This window comes from Antechinus flavipes, chromosome 2, assembly GCF_016432865.1.
Source record: "Antechinus flavipes isolate AdamAnt ecotype Samford, QLD, Australia chromosome 2, AdamAnt_v2, whole genome shotgun sequence".
Lineage (NCBI taxonomy): Eukaryota > Metazoa > Chordata > Mammalia > Dasyuromorphia > Dasyuridae > Antechinus > Antechinus flavipes.
The window spans coordinates 297,366,067-297,388,545 of NC_067399.1; the positions used below are offsets into that span (position 1 = coordinate 297,366,067).

General features: G+C 35.0%; 1 protein-coding gene across 11 annotated transcripts in view; it reads left to right on the forward strand.

Moving 5' to 3' along the window:
* The window catches only part of TTC7B (tetratricopeptide repeat domain 7B), a 327,704-nt gene that overhangs the window by 226,405 nt on the left and 78,820 nt on the right, over window positions 1–22,479 (forward strand). For 9 of the 11 annotated variants that reach the window (XM_051977396.1, XM_051977400.1, XM_051977401.1 and 6 more), the window contains 2 exons: window positions 2,634–2,684; window positions 13,331–13,471. In XM_051977396.1, coding sequence (XP_051833356.1) covers window positions 2,634–2,684; window positions 13,331–13,471 — 192 coding nt within the window. The remainder of the gene's footprint in view (window positions 1–2,633; window positions 2,685–13,330; window positions 13,472–22,479) is intronic. The other 2 variants (XM_051977404.1, XM_051977405.1) reach the window with 1 other exon arrangement.

Consider the following 22,479-nt stretch of genomic DNA (forward strand, 5'->3'; position numbering starts at 1 on the left):
CAGTATTTAAAGTACTTTCTAAAAGCCAAGATGCAAGGTGCCTTTCTCAAGTCCAATACTGGGTATTCAAGACCCTCTAGAGCCTATGAATCTTTTTTTTTTTTTTTAAATAATTTTTTATTGATAGAACGCATGCCAGGGTAATTTTTTACAGCATTATCCCTTGCATTCATTTCTGTTCCGATTTTTCCCCTCCCTCCCTCCACCCCTTCCCCCAGATGGCAAGAGTCCTTTACATGTTGAATGGGTTGCAGTATATCCTAGATACAATATATGTGTGCAGAACCAAACCGTTTTCTTGTTGCACAGGGAGAATTGAATTCAGAAGGTATAAATAACCCGGGAGGAAAAACATAAATGCAAGCAGTTTATATTCATTTCCAGTGTTCTTTCTCTGGGTGTAGCTGCTTCTGTCCATCTTTGATCAATTAAGGTAGAGCCTATGAATCTTTCTAGGCTGTTCTTCTGAAATTAGAGTGAGGGCAAAATATCATTAATGTTTTCACTTTTAATTTTAGAAACATAGTGACATTTTCAGGAGTCATTTTGTTACCTCTGAATTGCTTTCTGTTTTCAAAGTTAGGATGTTTATTGTGAAACTATGCTGGGTTAATAGGAAAGTAATGAGTATAGGGATTTGAATGTGAGATGTAATAAGTATATAGCCCCTATTATGTTCTAGTACTTGTGCTAAACACTTATTACAAATATGATTTCATTTAATCTTCACAGCAACCCGGAGAGGTAGATGTTATTATCTTCCCCATTTTATAGTTGAGGAAACTGAAACAAACAGGTTAAATGACTTGATCAGGGTCATACATCAGTGTTCAGATTTGAACTCAGATCTTCCTCATTCCAGGTCTGGCACTCTGGCCACTGTACCACCAGCTTCTTCTAAAGGAATCACTATTCTAGTTTAATCTTGCTTTTATTAATTTTGAAATAAAAGAAAAATTTGAGCTAGACAGGCACTGTCCATGAGGAAAGTTACCTGTGGTTTAAAATAAAATGCTTTGGGTAATGATTTATCATTATATGTAGTCATGTAAAGATATAACATTTTCATTAGTGGTGTTTGTCCAAGTTTCCTTTTACCTATTTCTTTACCATTCATTCACATTGAATATTACTGAAGAATTTCATTGAAGGATCCATAATGCACAACTATTTCTTTCCATCTTTAAGATGCCTACTGAATTGAAGACTCTAACTGATGCTTCAGTAGTAGAGAATTATTTTCTCTAAAACAGAGATATCTGTTTTCCACCTTCTGAATGGTTAACCTATTATATTATTCCATATACACAAAGTAAAAAAAAAAAAATTATTATCTAGATAGTTCAAATCAAGAAATCCATTTGTCTCAATTATCTATTTTAAGTGTTTGAATTCTGCTTTTAACTTTAAAGGTAGTTTTATGAAGTGATAGGCTCTGATGGAGATCCCTCAAAAGATATTTTAATGCATTCATATAATTCTTGACTTTTTTGTATCTTTTAATTCACTGATATAAAGAAAAAAAATTCAGTATGTGTTTTATCATCCATCAGTTACAATATTTACATATACATACATATACATACATATATATACATATATATATGTGTATATATATATACATATACATATATATATATATATATATATATATATATATCTTAAGGCAAATCTCCAAATATTTTCCTCAGAAAATCAATTTTTACAGAATTAGCTTAGTCCAACCCTGATCCCAAGTGAAGACTACATTTTACTGTGCCTGATATATTTTGTCATCCCTTCATTTATCATGAACCTCATCAAAATCATTATCTAGTATAAGGCTATGAAAATAATTATGATATTGGGTACCCAAAGAAGCTTTTGTTTTCACTGTAACTTTGGAATTCTGAATTTGTGATTTTCCTTTACACACTTGACAACAGGTTAATTACTAAATTGTTAGCATATTGAACTTCCTCTAGACTTTCTGATCATTGTGGTACTCAGTACATCAAGACCAATGCTCAAATATTTGTTGTTTTTGTGGAGCTGTCTGAGTCATTCCTCTGGTCAATTTTTCTAATCACTAACAAGGGGATGTGTCAGTTGAAAGACTGGCTTCTAAGACTTAGGGTTTTTGCTTTAAAAGACAGGATAGAGTAGGACGAGTGTTTTTTCTCCATTACATGTTGAAATGAAATGTCTCTCACACTTGATAGGAAACAATGAAGCTGAATCGCTAAACCTTTCTTTCAGGATAAACAAGTATCTCAGATTCAAAGTTTCATTGGTTTTTTCCCCCATTTTGCCTTTAATATTAACACTTGTAACTACTGGCCCACGAATGGAGCTTACTTAAAAAAAGATTTAAAAGCTAGTTTTGGTTTTGTTTTTGTTATTCCCTTGACAGTTTATTTTCCTGGAAATCAAATACATTTTGTGAATGTCAGTATCATGTGAACTTTTTAACTGGGAGGGAAATGTCCTGCAACCTTTCTTTAGTTAAGAAATGTGTGAGAAAAATACACATATTTGAAAATCTGAATCAAAACAAGACTTAACAGTTGGAAGGTTATCAGAAATTGATTTGCTTTCTTGTTTTTAATTTAACTGTTTTGTTTTTAATTTGTGGTTTGATTTGTTATTTCAAGGCAACTCTCCAGAAGCATACGTTCATGGTTTTTCTTCCCTTTTTTCAGTTAGTAAGTAGCTTACAGATCTATTAACCTTTTTAGGCCTCCTTTCCTCCTTCCCACAGTCACACCTCCCTCCTTCACCACAGAATGTCTCTTTCTATTGTGGTTGATGGGTTGTGAGCAATTGGCACAGTGTGTAAAGCAAGGCTGGAGCATGTTTGGCCATCTAGTCACCCCAAGGGCTGTTTTATTACAAGATGGGAAAGCACTCATCTCTTGCTTGAGTTTAATTATTGAAGAGGCAGTATTCTTTTGTCAAGGACTACAAAGAAGCATATTAAGGAAAAAAGTAGATAGTTTGGTTTAGTGGGAAAAGCACTAGTTAGAAGGCTCATGCTTGTGGTCAAGTTATTTCACTCCACTGAATCTCAAATTTCTTCTTGCCTAAAATGAAGGTGCTGGATTAAATTATCTTTAATATCCTTTGACTCTGAATTTTTGTTCTGATCACAGAAAAATGTATTTTAGTAATTTTCTTAAAATTGAAAGTGGAACATAATTTGTATTCTGCTAAATCCTGGTGGTGATAAGCAATCTCCTCAGTTGTAGGTAAGTGTATTAGGGGAGATATTATCTCTTTCAAATCATTGGTAGTGTTTAGCCCTCTAATATGTCTTAATGGTCTGCAATAATTAATGCAACTCTAAAAGTACTTTCTTTTTCACTTGTAAAATTATAGTGCTTCAATTTCCAATTAACAACATGAAAATCTGTATTTAGAAAAAGATATTTCTGAAGTTGTAAATTATTGCATTAATACAAATCATTACAAAAAGTATCCTTGTTATAAAAAAAGATATACCTTTAGGTCTTCTTTCATCATTCATTCAGCAGACTATGCAGAAAATACTAGGCTTCCTTAAATATAGCTTTCCTGGTATTCCTAAGGTATTTGTTCTCCAAATTCAATTTAACTTGCAAATTTTCAGAAATACATAGTATGAAGCAAAGCCTATTTGATTTTTAAGGACACTTCATAATCTTCTAATAATTATTTTTCTTTTATTCCTGAAGAAAACATTGAGTAGAGGTATACTGAGAATAAACTTCTTGCCTCGATTTTCCATACCATTGATTCCAGTGAAACCACTGCCTTCCTCATGAAACTTGTCATTGCCAATGAGATAATCATTCTTTGAGAATGAACAGCCCAAGAAGAGAAAGAGAAAAACAGATCAATAGTAGAATAAATCAGAGCCCAAGATAAAATTGAGAAGCCAAAAAGTAAGATGATATTAATTTTCCTCTTTCCATTATGATTAATATTTTCCTATTGACTTGGCTTTTTATAAGTGCCACATTTTGTGTTGTAATTAAAAACATGATTAATAAACTTGTATTTGCTTGTATGATCCTGCTATAGTCTTTTTTTTTTTTAATTCAAATATGTAAAATTGTTCCAGGATCTAAAAATGAACAATTCCAATTCTGGCCTGGTGACTTTTTTATTCTACCAATATACTACATTTTGAATAGTTAAGTATCTCTGTATCCCTTTCCTTATGCTTAGCAAAGGGCCTTTCACTTAGACGCTCAAGAAATATCTGTTGAATGAATGAATGAATATCAAAGTTACACAGTATCTTTCAAATGAAATATTTTTCCCTATCAAAATCTCAAATAATTTTGATTGGAAAATGAAATGTTAAATATTCCTTTGACTACCAATAATAGCTTACTTTCCCCCTAGCATTTTAGGTTTATAAAGTGCTTTTCTTATAACCTATATAAGGTATAAGACAGACGTGTCATTAGCAGCACACCAGTTCAAGAAATTCTAATGCTCAGAATGGTAAGGAGGCTTGCTCCATTTATGACAGTAGCAAGAGATGGATTCAAATTAAGGTCTTCTGATACTGGGACTAGTATTCTCTCTTCTGGTTAGGTTACTTTCAAGTTGCACATCAGAAAACTTATGAATCTATAATAGACAGCACCAAAATTAAGTTAACATTTGGATTAGAAACCTTTAATCATGGATTTGTCTTTCTTTGTTATTTATTTTTTAAAAGCCAGAAAGAGAAGACAAAACAAACAAAAAACCTGTTTTCTTGTTCTTGAAGAGAATAGTAATGTGACCGGGGAAAGGATCTGTCCTAGCACAAAGTCATATAAATATTTAGTATGAAGTATTTACATGTAAATGGAAGCATCTGCCCATTGTAGTCCTTCTGAAGACAGAAGATACTGTCTCTTTTAGTGCTTAAAGCCCATGTTGGTAGCTCATTCATACATAACTAATTTTCCTGCATGTTTTCTGAATGACTTTGTTAAATGCTTTGCTGTTTGATACTGGCACATCAGAAATTTGAAGCATGGTACCTTTTGCCTTGCATGGTTTTAGTTACATACAGATCTCTTCCTTTTCTCAATGGGATGATTTCTTGAAACTGAACTTTAAAAAATTTTCACTTTCTAGGAGGAGAGAGAACCTGAAGGTTTAAATTGAATTGTGCATTTGATATGCTATAGTTATTTGGAAATCATGATCTCCTAAGGTTTGGGTCCATGGGTTTGATCTCAATTGTTGACATAGTGGTGATGGGCTATGTGGAGGAGAAGCATAATAGCCACTGACCAAATAACTTTCTAAAAGACTTCACCAAAGAAAACACCATGATTGGGTTCATTGTCATGGCATTTGTCACCTGATTTCTTTTCTTGAGCCAGTGGCATTTTTCATAAATGCCCATAAATATACTAAAAGGCAAATCCTATCCTTGAACCTTATTGGTTCCCTGTGGTTGTGCTCATGTTAACTCTTTCTGAATTAGACACCTAAGACATGTAGGCTGCCAAGGCAGCCTTGTAGTGATTAAATGACCTTGTAGTGATTAAATATCACCCCCACTGCTACAATGTTTCCTCCTCATAAACCTTGCCTGGGTCCTATAATAAAGAGGGAGGTGTTTCTCTCCTGTCCTTAAAGTAGAAACAGAAGAAAATCACAAGGTCATGAATAAGAAAAAGGCATAAGTGTTAACCTGGTCCTAGAGCATGGAAGAATACTAGCCTTTCATCTGCAGATGGAGCCTTCTCTTGAATTACCCCTCCCCCCCCAAAAAAATGGCCCCCTAGTCCTCTAATTCCTTTTTTTTTCATATCTGATTTTAATTATTGGGATAGGTTACATGTGTGATAACTGAAAGTTGTTAACTTGTTTGTTAGTGTATCATAAGGATGGTATGATTTAGAATTCAAGCATGGTATTAAGAACCAGAAATGTCTTTCCTTTTAAAAACCAAATGTTCTGATCAGAGCTTGCTGACAGTGCTGAGTCATTCTTACTGTTATTTAATATTCAGCAACATTAAGAAATGAAGCTGCCTTTTCCTTTTGAATTGTTTTATATTAGTCCATAGCTTTGTAGAAAGTGAAGAATAAGGAAACTATAGATAGGTAATTTTTAATCATTTAAGGGTTAGGGGGACTGCAGTACTGTAAAGTATTTTTATATTTCTAGTGACATACTTTTTAAAGGTAGGATTCTGATCCAGAGTTAAGATGGAAGAAACATTTGTGATAAATGCACAAGCACATGAGAATATATGTCCATATGCTTATTCATTTCTCATATAAGACACGTGGCAATTTCACATATTCCAGATGCTGTGAAGTGAGCCAAAATCCAGATTCCCAGGTATAATAAATTGATGATCTCCTAATGGAACTTTTTTTTTCTTTTTTCATAACTCAAAGAGGCATCATCACTTTGTGGATAAAGAGCTGATCTTAAAGTCAGGAAAAACTAGGTTCAAATTCTTCCTGTGACTCTTAGTGAATGTGTGACCTGGGCAAATTAGTAATCCTATTCAGTGTTCAAAGAAGCTCTTTTAGACTATCAAAGTCACTGACCCACATTGGTAAAGGCAGTTTCCTCATTGATAGTTCCTGTCCCAATAAAATCACAAGTCTAGTTCCTATCCCTGTTAAACTCTTTAAAACATACTTGATTTTTCTCTGTGTGTATTTTTTTAACCAATGCTTGGACAATAGAGTCATAGACAAAAGTTGCTATAATGATCGTGGATGTAGTTCTTAACTTCCAGAATTCTTACTTCCTTATCTACAAAATTGGTCAGTTCAGTTTGCACTGCTTGCCTCACAGGGTGTTGTGAATAGGGTAATTTGCAAACCTTAAAAATCTATAGAAAATCGAGTTTGACCTCATATTAAAATATTCTACAGATAAAAGCAAAACTATTAATTTTATAAATGCTAAAAATCAAAGAGAAAAATCAGGGGAGTTGCAGAATTCACTTAAAGCTATCAGAAAAGCCAACCTGTTAATTATACTATTAGGTGGGTCATTTGTAAACAGACTTGATGGTAAAGATTTTTGCCCAATTTTTGATGTGTAGCATGGTGATTCTTGGACTATAGTATCTGAACAATAGGCAGACCACTTTTCCTATAGGTCTTCCAGGGTGTCAGTAGAAATTCTTTCTCTACTTTCTTCACTGGTTAGTTTTTTTCCTTCCTATACCATGATGGGAATGGGGGGAGGGGAGTCCAATCAGGGAAGGGCTGCCTGATGAAAGCCCTTTTTTGTTCCAGGGAGTGGCACTGATAATTCAGTAGGTGGCAGTCTTCCTCCAAATCAGAATCAGTATCACTATGAGTCTAGACTGAGAAGGAACTTTGAGTATTTAGGGGAGGAGGAGAGGGCCGCAGTTCCCACAAAATAGAGACCTTGAGCACTCTTGCTCAGTGGTATTTTCATGACCTTCCTCCTGTCTAGAGGTGGCAATTTAATCTGAGAGGTTTGTGCCACATTTCAGTATTTGTTCTCTTCTACCTGCATCAACTCTCAGTTCAGCTCATTATAGCAGCTGCTTTTTTCCTATTCAAACCTGTTGTATAATGTTTAGATTGTATATACCAATATCAATCTGCAAGAGGAGTGAGGAGGAAGATAGAACCAGCTGTCAAACAGTGCCCAGGACTGATAGTTGCTATCAAGACAGGCACTTCTCAAATTAGTAAAGTAAATAATAGATGCTCTTCATCCAAGTCATTTTCCATGACTAACCTGTTGAATCTAAAGGATTTGGAAGCAACTTAATGGTGCCTTCAGGCTTGCAAAGGTCACATAGATCATGGGATCATAGAATTCAACTCCTCATTTTACAGGTGAAGAAACTGAGGATGCCAGAAATGTTAAGTATCTTGTACAAGATCATACCCATACTAGGCAATGATCTGAGACAAAATTCAAAGGCAGGTCCTTATGATTCAGCCACCATGGTACCTAGCACCTCCTCTAGTGGTTCTTTTTAACTTTCACCATCAGGTTAGCTGCCTGAAAGTGGCTGACTAAAGAAACCTCCCTATAGTTTTCTTAACATAATCTTGAGGTTTAAAAGGGGTTGGGGCTTATAGATTATAATATAGCTCATGAGTCTCCATTTATTATAAAGTAGCCAGAATTTGTTAATTGTCTTTTAGAAAATTGCATTTGCTGGCATATAATAAGTACAATTGATACAAAAGCATTCCCCAGGATTCTGGAGCACATTTTCCCACAAGTGCATACAGAATTAAATTTGAAGAGCATGTATAGCAAGTGTCTGAGACAGAACATGACTAAGGTCTGTTCTCCGTCTCCTAACCAATTGCTGATATAATGTATGTACTATCCCATTAAGACACTCCTTCACAGATCTGGAGAAGTTTAGTCGTGAAAGGGAGAGAACTAGTATTTTTATATCAAATAATAAGATTGGTGTATATCCCTGTAAGTGTGTTGTGTATGTTATGTTGATTGTTTCTTTTCTTCTTTTCTAGCTTTAAATTTTGGGTTCAACATCCTTCCTATATGCTAGGCAATATTCTGTACTCTGGGAATGCAAAATCAGAACCAAAATTGTCCCTGCCTTCAAGGAGTTTATATTCTACTTGGGGATGGTAGGGTGTGCAGCACATGTACAAATCTGTATAAAACAAGGTATTTTGAGGAAGACAAGAATGCTGACATTTGGGGAAATGCAAGAATTCTTCACTGAAGATGTAGATGTTGAGCTGAGCCTTGAAGGAAGCCAAAGATTCTAAATGTTGAAGATAAGTAGGGAGTACTTTTTAGTATGATTAGGTTTTTTTTTTAAATTAAAAATACATATTAGACAGATATATTCTGAACTTGATAAACATCAACAATTATGAGAACTCCTATTTATAAAGAACATTAAAAAGGGATTGCATTTGAAGTCATAAATATCAGTCTCAGCTTTTAGTAATTCCTGAGCACAGTTGATATTAACAGGAAAACACTGTCATTATTACTCTTAGAAGTAATAGATATTTGATTACCTACAGTGTTCTGTTGCATAATTCAAAATACATGGGCTCTCTCACTTCACGTGGCATATTGGATCATTGATAATAAGAGTAGTTGTCTATTTAGAGAATTATTATTCTTTTCATATACCGTTGGCCAATATCTAATAAGGCCCTCAAATAGTGTGTCACAGATATCCAGATCATTAGTACTGGCTAACGCTTGTTTTTTAAAGACCTGAGTTTCTTTGATCCATGAAGATAGATGTTCCCTGAACAGTGGATTGTACACATACAGAAAGCAATTAGGCAGCATTCCCTAAATGTAAGTAGATGCTTTGTTTAGGGTTCCATCATATCAGGGATTCATCCCATTCTTGAACTGCATATATTGAAGACTCTATCTGTTGGATGTACCCAGATATCTGTGTCACACCCACATATTTATCTTTGTTAGTGAATGTGTCTGAAATATGGCTAATGTCTATTTTATTCAGAGAGGTATGGCTTAGGTTTGCATTAGAAGAACAAAAAAAACTTGTATATTAGTATAATTAGTGGCCTTAATTAGTGCTTTCAGCATTTGGGAACTAAGCCCAGTTAAGAAGCAAGCTCTCTCTCTCTCCCTCTTTTTTTTCTTGCTCATTTTTACATTAGCTAAATTTGGAAATTGAATTTTATTTATGCCCATCATAGACTGAAATTAGTTGACTTATAACTGACACATTGGTGTTTGTTTACATTTGTGGCCGTAATTAGTGGATAGATTTGCTAGTTCATTATGCGTTTAAAAAAAAAAAAAAAACAGGACCTGAACAGTCCCTGAAAATAAACATAATTTTCTCAACAAATAAACAGTGAAGACTAATAGAAAATGTTTGGAAGTCTTACAGTTTTTATAAATGATTTTCCTGGGCCTTATACACCAAAAGAAAAAGATGAGATAGAATGGAGTGAATGGACTCTAACTGAAAAATGTTTCTTATTTTGCCTTGAGTGAATATTCAATGCTTATTGCTCCTTAGTTGTGTACTTATGCATTGGAAAGCCAGCAAACTTAATAATAAAAGTATTTATTAACAACATCCAGATATAGGCATATTTGAATGTTTAGTGCTTAAATTCTTTGGAAAAATCATATAACTAGTATAGACCATAGGATTACAAAATTAAAGATTCATGGACTCTTTGGAAAAACATGCACCTTAAAATTTTTATCATAAACTAGTAATATAAAAACACATAATCATAGATTTATTTAAAAAGCTAAAATATTTTAAGTATCATAAAGTATTTTATTAAAATAGAACCAAACAGATTAATAGAAACCAGTTAAAGTGTGTTTCTCGTCTTTATCTGAAGATCCAAATAGCTTTTGATTTTTTTTTTATGTATGTGTGAGTGTATATATACATTTATATGTGTGTGTATATATGTATACACACAGAAAAGAGATTATTTAGTCAATATTTATACAACTTTGGTTCTATTGATCTCACTTATATAATTTTAGATAACTCTCACTTTAATATCAGGTAACTTCTGCCATATTCCTTATAGTCTTTAAAATTGTTTTTTTTTTTTTTAGCACCTTCATGTCCCATTTCATGAATATGCTATACTTTCTTCAACCATTTCCCATCCATTGAATGTACAAATTGTTTGTAGTTGTTTGCTGCTCCACATAAAACAACCAAGTATATTTTTGTATAGGAGAATCCTTTTTGCAATTTTTTGCAATATATTTAGGATTGAATTTTAATATCAGGATCAAAATGTATGTTTTTTTTTTTTTTTACTTTTGCATTGCTCTATAAACGTATATATTTTTAAATTTAGCAAAACTTTTTCTTATTCAAATGATTTTTCTCATTCTAATGTTTTCTTACTAAAGAGAGTATTGCTGTCTAGACCTAAATAAATCATATATTAAGGCAGATTACACAAGTATATATATGTGTGTATGTGTGTACATATACATTCATATTATATATACATTCTTCCCTGTCTCCCTGCCCCTTTCTCTACTTTCTTGTCCTTCTAAAAGTGCATTAACCACTCAAAGAGCCTGTTCCATTATTAATTGGCACAAAAACTTTACCTTTAAATTTTCTGGCCTGTGACAGTTCTCTCCTTTGGCAAGGTGATGGTCTTCCACTCTTGGAAACTCACCACTGATTGGTGCCAGGTTCGGTATGGATATCATATCAGCTTTAACCCTTCTGCAGTTCAGGACTCCCTAAGCTTGAGTGGAAAACCTCTGCTTTCCTAGTAGCAGGAAGTACAGGCTTGCACTGCCATGTCTGTCAGTAGCTATTGTTAGAAGTTAGAGCAGTACTAAGATGTTGAATAATATATATGATATGATATGAAAAAAATTCCAAAGTGCTGAATTTTAATAGGATAGCTTGTACCTTGGGAGAGAATCTGGCTTTCTTAGTAGTAATGAAATGGTCATCTCTTCTTAGATAAACACATATATCCACATATCCTCAACCTTGAAAACTGATGAAAGCTGACATTTAAATTGGAATTTAAGGTTTGCAAAATGCTTTCTCTATGTTATATAATTTGATCTGTACAACAACTCTACGAGAAAGCTGTTGTGGCTTTATTCTCTTTATGGATGGGGAAACTAAGGTTCATAGAGATTAAGTGACTTGCCCATGGTTGCACAAGCAGGATTTGAATCCAAATATATGAAATGGCCCAGTCTGCATTCCAGTCACTGTGCTGTATTGACTCTCCAAAAGTTCATGGAACTATAAAATAAGAACTAGAAGTAAATTTAGATGCCATTCATTCTAATCTCTTCATTTTATAGATGGAGAAACAGATGCAAAATGATCACATGATTTGCCCAGGATCAAACAACTAGGATCTGAGACTAGTATCTGGCTAAATTAGGCTTGAGATGTTAAAAAAAAATTACTTAGTATTAAAAAAAATATTTAATATTAACAGTATTTTAAAATTTGGCAGAGTTGAAAATTATTCTCTGCATTCTGAAACTTTTTTTTCCAAATCAGGTAACAGAGATAAAAGTTTGTTCAGTTCATAGCGTTAACATAGTCCTGTGTTTGGTGTCATTTTCCAATTATATTTCAATACTCAAAGAGTTGGTGATTTCAGGAATTTAAGTATTTCCATCAGCAGTGTCTATGACAGCTTGTCTGTTTCAAGTAGATAACTTTCATGATTGCTGTGGCCAAAAGAATTTATCACTTGATGGTGATTCTGGTGGTTTGTCAGGTGGATCTCAATAAATGGATAAAGGAAAAAAATCATACTTATCCTGGAGCAAAGAGAAATTATTGGTCCTCCTAATCCTTACTAGTTTAACTCGAGACAAATTGGCCATTTTGTTTTCTATGTAATTATTCTTTTGAGTAGAAAACATTTTCATTTCAGTTCTTTTCATTAGCCCCTATCATGGGCAGTACAACTTAATTGTATTTTCTGAACTGGATAACTTTCTGAGCCTTATATTTTTGTTCTAACTCTTCCCGCTGCCCCCACCCCTATCTATTATTAGCCTTAATAATAGTCATTTGATTGCACACAGTGCAAAAAGCATTGCTGCTCATAGTGTTTAAGCCAATCTGTATAATGCAGGGGCCTAGAGGAGAGGCCTTGTCCAACCTAGCCGCAAGCTGGCCAAGTGAATGTAGACCTCTTAGTTTCAAGAGATTGAGAATTATTAGTGATTTTTTATGGGAGTAGCTGCTTCAGGTACATTGCATTGACTTTGTGGACACTTCTGAATATTATAGATATGCAGTATTTGCAACTAATATTGATGCCAGAAAATTTTATTCTCCATGATTCATGAATATTTGTTTTGTGATAAATGGTATGTATTCCAGGAAAGGCTTAAAGCCTCTTGTGAAGAATAACACTGAATAGGTAAATTTTTAGGCCTTGTGCAAAGTGCACAAATGCCCTGGCCCAGCTTTGATTTCAGAAATGGTGAGCAAGTCTACTTCAGCCAGGGGAAAGAAATTTATATTCAGGAATCTCAGCCTCCAACACTAACTCAGCTGCTTTGCTCTCTGGATGTCCTTGCACGAGCCCCTTCCCATCTTCAGGCCCAGAGTCTTCATCTGCAAAATGAGGGGGAGTTATCTTTAAATCCTGTAATTCTGGATTAAGTCCTCACAAGGAAAGATTCTTAAGGTGGTTGCTTCTCCCTGGTACATTCCCTTCAAGACCCAAAGGATAAAGGCTGTGCTGCAAAGCTATGTTCAACAGTTAAGACCTTGATCTTAGAAATAATTTTTCCTAGAAAGTCTGCACTGTGGTATATGGCAGCTGGGGGCTGGGAGTTTGCTGGAGTTTGTTTGCTCCTGTGATTTTTTTTGGACTTACTTTCACAGGTTCAGTTCATGCCACCTCCATAGCAGCCTCCAGAGTGGAGCAGGCCCTCTCCGAAGTGGCTTCGTCCTTGCAGAGCAGTGCCCCTAAGCAAGGGCCCTTACACCCCTGGATGACGCTGGCCCAGATTTGGCTCCATGCAGGTAAGATTTAATGACCAGCACTGCCCCACTGCTACCCCTCCCTCCCTGCTGAGCAAAGGCAGTCTGGGGCTTGGCCATGCACCAAATCCCTATTTAATGCTACAGTAAGTTGGAAATGGGTATCACCTCTGCTGCAGGATACAGAGAGAAAAAGCCCTGCCTCTGGAGTCAGAGGACTTAAGAGGTACTTCTCATTTGTTTTGCATGAACTTGGCAAAGTCACTTAACCTGCAAGGAAAGGCATTGTAAAATGAGGGGGTTGGACTAGATGGTTTCAGAAGTCCCTTCCAACTCTATATCTGTCATGTATAATAGGGCTTTACATTTTTATTTGAGAAACCTGGACCTCATTTATATGAGATTGTTAATAATAGCCCATATTTGTATAGTTTGTTTTTTTAAGGCTAGGTTGTACTTAAAGTATCTTTCAGAACACCAAAAGTTTGAGAAACAAAGCATATTTTATTTCTCTTGCTTAAAATCAGCATCTGTGACTTGTGGTGTTTGCTTTTTATTACTTGTTACTCATGGAAAATTAATAAATTATTTGATGGACAAATGAAGTACTTGAAGAGCCTGGGCACTCTTGATGGGTGCTAATTATCAAATTGTGATTTATCTAGAACCTTTGCTCCCCTTCCCTTCTGCCTGAGTTATTTATCTCCCTTGTCCCTAGTAGTTTTTGGACTAATTCTTCATCCTGTTTACATCCAGTCTGTAAGTTTTATTTCATTTTGGCTGAGGAAGAAGCATCTCTTAATCTTGCTGTTTACTTTTTGTTGGAATCCTTACTAACTGCTAACTAATTAGAGTTGATCTAATCTTACAAGAAGATGTTTTGGCCAGAACCTGAAACAAGGTACTAAGTAGAACTAATCAATACAAGGCTTGTGTTCACACCTTTACTCATTGGAGTCCATAAGTATGCCAGCTTCACAAAGTACACTTTCTAACTTCAAGGGAGTCCACACCTCCCTTAAAACTCATTGGGCCAGAGAGCACTATGGGAGAAAACCCATAATCCCATTCTCTCAGAAGAGGCAGATAAAAGGCCAGCGATGAGGGATCTATGGCAGAATACATTTTTTCCTCTTGGCTGGCTGATCGCGCTGGACTCGAGAGGAACGACTCTGGTGCAGAGAACACTTTGACGGATTTCAGTGGAGCTACGCCAGAAGCCCTCTCTCCGCGGCAAGTTGGTGGCTGGGCTCCCCAGAAGGAGATAAGAGAGACCTTCCATCTCTGTCTTGGTTGGAGGCAGAAGAAAGCAGAGGCAGAGGCTGAAGGACAGAACCTTTGGATTTGGAGACATCCGAAGGGCTCCAAGCCTCTAAACCGGTTTTGCCTTGAGAAGAACAGGAACTCCAACATTTGAACTCATAACAACTTTTCCCCTTTCTTCTAGAGTCAACAGATTAATTCCCAGATTCTGCTCCCAAGGTAGAGATATGAGAATCAGTGGATCAGATTGCTAGGATTACTGAAGTTAGACATTACTGGATTCATTATGAAACACAAAATTTTTTTTTTTTAATTTAAAATGTTAATGATGTCTTCTGGCTACAGAATATGGAGTTTTTGTTTCTTTTTATAATCAGTCTTAATAGTATCCAGAGACACTCATTCCAGTGTATTGCCAGTAGGCATATACTATTCTTTAAGAGTTACTCCACTGATTTCTGAAGGCCAAGCAATAATGTCATCATAATTGAGAGCACTTATTATGGATGCACAGATCTGTAATCTATATAGACCCATTCCATTTGGAGAATACAAATTGTTACCTCCCAGTAGCCTTCCACATTATGACAGAAGTATGTATAACCAAACACAATGCCTAGTAATGTGGTAGTCAGGCATATTTGCTGATCTTTGTCCTGGACCATGCACATCCTTTTATTCCTCAAGAAATTCAACTCGGTTGCAGCCTTCTGTGAAGGCTTCCTTAGTCCTCCTAGTTGTTAGTGCTCTTTCTTCTAAATTTCTTTTTATTTATTTATCTGAACACTTATTGTATCCTTCCCAAACAGATGCAAGCCCCTTGAAGAAAGGAACTTATCCATTTTTGTCTTGGTGTTAACAATGCCTAGCTTGTTTGTCACATTTAGTTGCTTCTGATTTTTACCCTTCTCCTTAGTATTCCTCATCACTTCAGTTCAGAAAAGTTTAATATCATATTAGAAAATGATATGTAGCATTGTAATTGGAAGGGATCTTAGAAATTATCAGGCCAACCAATTTTTTTATGAGAGAGGAAACTGAGGCTTAGAAAGGAAGATTTTTTTTTTACTCAAGTTAGTGGTAAAACTTGTTTTTCTGACACATATTTTAGTTAATTTTGGGCTACATTAAGCTGCCTGTAGACATGGAAAGGATAAAGAAAAGATGGAAGACTCTACTAATCTGTAGCTACCTGTTAGAAGTTTGAAAATTTTTAGATCATCTGTAAATGTGTATTTTTTCATGTCATTATTCCTCTCTCTTTACTTTTGATAACAGAGGATATGCCATAGCAAGGTGGAACACAGTGGTTCCACATAATTAGTTCCATATAACCAATGAATTAAGAGTTCAGACCTTTCTCCTAGACTGGTGATATTTAGTAATTCATCATAAGTACTTCTTTTATTTACTCCTATAGTAATTTCAGACTCTTCCTTAGACCCTTATTCCAATAAGATTAATTTTTATCTTTTTCAGAATTATTGCTTTTATTTTTTATTTATTTATTTATTTTCCTGTTTCAAAGCAATTGCTTTCCTTGGAAGACTAAGAATATTTTGAAAGCTTCAAATACTCTTTGAAAGTATAAATGCAGAAAAGAATGAAGGCAGCATATGCTGATCTAATCTAACACTTAGCATTTATAAAGCACCTTCTATGCGACAGACAATGTGGTAGGTGCTTTACTAATAGTATCTAGTTTGATACCAACAGCAACTTGGGATATTGTCCTATTGGTATCTATGGTAGGTCCTATTATCATCCTCACTTTACAATTGAAGAAATGGAGGTGTACAGAAGTTAAGGAACTTGCCCAGGATCACACAGCTAGTAAGTGTTTGAGACTAGATTTGAACTCAGCTCTTCCTGACTCCAGACCCAACGCTTTAGCCATTGTACCACCTGGCTCTGCTTCCTGTATGTGTGTGTGATGAGCGCGCATGCAGAGCAGAGACGTGTGTACACGCACAGCCATACACATAGAGACCCCAAAATAGTCACATTTTTAGAGGAATCCAGCAGTGAGATATTCAGTAACGAGAGGTCACACACATTGTGAGATTTACAAAGCAGCCCAGTGGATTTATGATGAGAGTATTCTTACCACCATTTTACTAATGATAATTAGCCTGAAACTCAGAGTTGAAGGTGTTAGTCCAGTATCATATACCTAGTAAATCCAAGATAGGACTTGAACTTGGGTGTGCTAACTCTAGGATAAATGCTCTCTATACAGGGTAAGTAGCTGAACCTAGATCTCCAGTGTTTGATAGATATTCTGTCACTCAATCATATTGCAGGTAGGCCTGGCAATAATGGGAATCACTTGTGTGGAGGGAGGCAGCTAAGCATTCACACCAACCCTTTGAAACCTGATTTTAAAATATGGGCCTCTAATATCTAGCCTAGTTATTCCTATAATAATGTAACCACTGAACAATCCTGGATTGAAATGTACTGTCAGACCCATAAGTGATGACCTGCCCATTTTGGAGGGGAGAGCTTGGAATTTACTCTGGAATAAAGATGTCATTGGGAAAGTTTTGAAACAGAGGTATTTCCTCTCTTTTGAGTTCATTGTAATGGTTAACTGTAATTGTAAATAGCTTTTTTTAATACAGATTTTTTTTATGCAGTCTTTTAGAGATAAGAATATCACTAACTTAGAATTTTCTTAAACTCCTTATTTGTTTCATGTAAAACCTGGTTTTGGACAAAAGTATTACAGGCTTTTGTATAAATAGATGCTGATAGTGTTTTATATCTCAATAGTTCTGGTTCTCCTGTGAATCTCAAATCACTTAAATAAATAATGCATTATTTTAACATCTTGCTTCCAATCCAGCCCATTTTGTGGTGACTAAATAAATGGATGTGGGAAAGATGGGCAGAATGAAGAATAGACTTCCTTGATAGGGCAGCTGAGGCATTCTGCAATAGAATGGATGTCAGCTGCCCATTATGTCAGCTGAATGCTCCACAGGCTTTGGGAAATAGTGTACTCCATATCAGTATTTAGAGGTTTCACCAGTATATTAAAAATTTCCAAATGGTCTGTGGCCAAGTTAATTTGGAAAACACTGATATGGAGAATTTGGAGGCCTTATTCAAAATTCCCTTTAACTAAAGTGTTCATATTTTGGGGGAAACTTGACTACTAGTGAGTACTTGGCTTTTAGGGTGTATGTCTGGGAATATGAGTATATTACTTGCCTCCTCTCAGTTTCAAATACCAACCTGACTTTTCTCCCATGTTCCAGATCACACCCAGTCTTTTATCTCTACTTGTCCTTTTTCCTCCCAGGCTCAAAGCAAAGTGCTACCTCCTACTAGAAATCTTCTCATTCTACCAGTTATTAGTGTTTCCCTCACCCCCAAAATTACTTTGCATTTTATTCATATGTATAATGTTATACTATAAGCTGTGCATAGTATAGTGTATAATATATATGTATATGTGACACAATTGGATATGTAGATATTTACATAGGTAGATTATTTACTTATCCATGCATACAGGTTTCTTTCCCCAAATAACCTGAAAGCTTATTGAGGGCAAGGACTGGATTGGTTGTTTTTTTTTTTTTTAAGTTGTTTGCTTGTTTTGGGAGATCTTTGTATCCCCAGCACCAATACTCAACTCCACTAGGGGTCTTCCTTTTTACTTCAATCCTACTTTAAAGCCTTAATGCTGAGAACTTTAGAGAAATTTAGGGTCTTGGTAATTATAGCAGTGCTTAGAGAATATAATAGTAGACTATATCATACACCCTCAACTCAGTTTCTTCCTTTGTTGTGTGTTACCCAGAAAAAAGTACTTGATTGAAGGCTGATTATCTTCGTTTTCCTTGTTGTTTCTCTTTTCTATTTTATTTCCCTTCAGACTCTGCTTTGTTGTTAGACTCTATCACCATTGTCCCTCCTGGGGGATTATGGGAATTCATAATATTGTGCCTCTCCATTATAGGAGTGGAAATTTATTTTCCAAAAAATTCAGAGTGCTTTCTTAAGTCCTTTGATTGCTTACCCCTGTGAGATAGAGAAGATCAGGGACTATTCCTTTCATTCTACAGTGAAAACTGAAAGTACAGTATTAAAATAGTAAGTAATTTGCTCAATGGGAGTTTAATAGAGTATTCGAGTAGAAATTAAGAGGCCTGAGCTCTGGGAGTTGACATATATATCATTTGAAGACAGAGAAACCCTAAGAATAACCCTAATTTCTTCTGTTAGACACAGAATTCATTGTTAATATAGTTGTTTGTGATGACCGCGTTTATTAAAGTCAACTGGAGTCAGAATAAGGGAAAATCCTTTATCTTTATTCTTTGCAGAGGTGAAGGGGAATGGCAATACAAAGTGAGAGCAATTGCAACATGAATGCGGCCAGCAATGCCTCTGGCTGTCACACTCCACCCACCTAATTATGCAATCTCCTATACAACACATCAAACTTGCACAGAGAGTAGGCGGGGCCATTCTTTCTCCAAGCATATATTAATAGAGTACTGTCCAATTGCTAATTAGCCTCAAGTGCTAAGAGGGACCTCAGTGCAAAGAGAGTTTCAAAAGCTTCAGCCCTTTACAGTTGTTAATATAGTTTATGTTGTTGTAAAATGAATCAGGACCTCTCCCTAGTCAAGTTAGATTCTTGGTACCCATCTTTTCATTAAAATCATTTGGATGGCAGCTAAAAATGACATTGTGATAGGTGGTTAATTTCTGCTTGTTACTAATAATTATAGCTTCCATTTTGGCATCTTTCACAGACTAAACTGCTGACCATTCTTAGCCAGTACAAGATCAGATTTTCTAATTTGCTGTGAGAGTTAAAAGCCAGAGGACTTTGATGAACTCCTTGACTCAAGCTGTCAGAGTCTATAATATAAACCTTTAGTCCCCTCTTTCTTTAGCTTCTTTTAAAAAAAAAAAATTATTCAGAGGTAAGATATATCTTGCTTCTCCATTTTGACCATTTGACCATTTTGAATTGAATCTATAGACATTTTCAGCATTTCTAACTGTGAACTAGGCACCAAGAGATCCTAAATAGGGGCCAAGTAGCATCATTATATGCTGAATGTATCCCACATAAAAACCTGAGAGTTGCCATACTTGGTCATAAATCTGGTCCATGCAGTTGATTCTTCTGTCTCTGATTCTATTAAATTTCACTCTGTATAATAGTGGTGGAATTTGAATATTAGAGGTAGAAGGACCTTAATACCTCTAATCTAAGTCTCCAATAATAGTAGCTCTCATTACCATAACAGTTCATATATTAAGCACTTTAATCACAACAGCTATGTGAGATAGATAGTGCAAGTGCGAAGCTTCTCATTTTTACAAATGAAGAAACTATGGCTTGTGTGTTCAGATGATTTCTTACATGTTATGCAAAAAGGTTAAGAGTAAAACTTGGATAGCAGCTTTTTTTTCTGGACATGTAACAATTATAGCTTAAGGACGTTGTTGAATGGAAGCCCTTGTAAACCTTTAAAACCTATAGATCCCTGAGTTTTTATATATATATATATATATATCATATTATGGTTTTGAAGTTCCTTTAATCCTCACCGCAATCCTCACCTCAATTTAATCCTTATCATCTTCCTGTGAAAAGATATGGTTGGTGATATGAAAGGTTGTAGAAGTCTCCCATATTAATCCTCAGAAAATATCTAAAATGAGCTACAGAAAGACAAATGAAATAGAAAACTGAAAAAGAAAATAGAAGTGATCTTCTTCATCTAATCCAGAACTATACAGAAAGACCAGTGTAGGTGGGGAGAGGAATTGCACTAGGGAAGCCAGCATGAGCACAAGTAAATGCAGAAACTAGCAGATATAGGGAGAGGAGCAATTGCCAGCCATTGGCAGGGAAACTAGCTTGGGCATCCACAAATGGATATGAAGGCAATCATTGAACAGAGAAGGTAGAAAACCAGCATGAGATCCTAAAGCCAAATTCCAGCCCTGGTCTATCAAAAAACAACAATAAAGAACTGGGTGATGGAACCCATTCCCTTAGGTTGCCCCATGGAGAGATAGGGCCTGGCCATGCACTCCTTGGAAAACTCAACTCAATAGCTGGCCACTACACTGGTGTGAGGGATGGCCCAAATTGCGCAGGATGCCTGAGACCAGCTTGATCTCCACCTCCATACAGGTAATCTTACAAGAATAGGGGAAAAGCAAATATATCTATTATTGCCATTATTATTTGACAAAGTTCTAGAAATGCTACACCTGGCAACAAGAAAACAAATAAATTGAGGGAATAAGCATAGACACAAGAAACAAAAATAACCATTTTTACAAATGACTTAGTGATTTACTGAGAGAACCTTAAATTTAGCTGAAAAATTTGTTGAAGCAATAACCTGTCATTGCAAAGTAATAGCTTATAAAATCCACAAAAATCATCAGCCTTTCTTTATGTTACCAATAAAACCCAATAGAGAGACAAAGAAATTCCATTCAAAAAAGAAATTCTACTATAGAATGTGTAAAATGTGTAATAGTCCACCTTCTATAAAACAGAAATGTCAAATGACACATATATTTTAATACATGATCTATGTGTGAAATTTTTTATTTGCATTTAATTTTTTTAAAGGAAGGTTTTTCTGGGGTGGTAGGAAAGTTAAGGGGGTAATTAAGGAGATATACTAGCAGTACCCCTTTACTCCAAAAACAAAACACCATTGAAGAAACAAGTTGAAGAAGTTCATTGGAAAGCCCAGGCAAACCAGGATATTAACTTTAATATATACCTTTTTAAAATCATCAATTAAATGTGTAGAACTGAAACTGCTTAAATCAAACTATTTATGTTGTCCCTGCAATCAGTTTTATAGATCTATACTAGACTTTGGTTGACTGATCATTAGAAAGTAGGTATTCATGTATGAGTAAGGTTCAGACTTTGCTACAAATACCATCTTTCCTGGAATATCATTCTCAGCAGAATTGTGAATGAATGCTATCTTTACTATGTTAAGTGCAAGGTAGTTGGGAAGCAGGAATTGTGTCTAAGTATTTTTTACACAATAATAGATCAACAAAAACCACAAGTTTGCCCTTGTTAAAAGGGGAATCTAGAATTCTGAGAGTAAATACTTTCATTTCCTTTTGTTTGAAGTTGTAGTCTAAAGGAGTTCTGTGCTCTAAAGGAGTTCACAATCAATGGGGGGAAATAATATGCAAATAACTATGCGCCAACAACCCATAAAAGCATAAATAGGAAATAATAAAGGAAATAATAAATATAATAACATTTATTTTATAATTTATATATTAGAATATATTTTATAATATTTATAATTTATAAAAATTTATATTTTAATATTTAATAATTTAATGTATATAATATATAATAATATATTAACATTTATAATAGTTTATAATAATAAAAGTTTTAAAAATAAATAATAAACTAATAAAGGAAATAATAAACTATAATTAAGAAGGATCAGAAAAAGCTTGTAGAATGTAGAATTTAACTGGGACTTGAAGGAGGCTAAAGAAGATAGAAACCAGGAGGTGGAGATAAGGAGAAACAACATTCCATAACAGGCCAGAATCTTTCAAGCCAACCACGATGGACCCAAGATGGAAGGGAAAAAAATAACCTGCTCTATTAGGTCTTCTTTTATATAAACTTTTTAAAAATAAAATCAAGCTATACATATGCAATCATCTCTTTCTACTTTTCCTAAAAGGAAATACTCATGGTTGTAAATATAAAGTTCATAATGGTAAGAAAACATTAAACTTTAGTT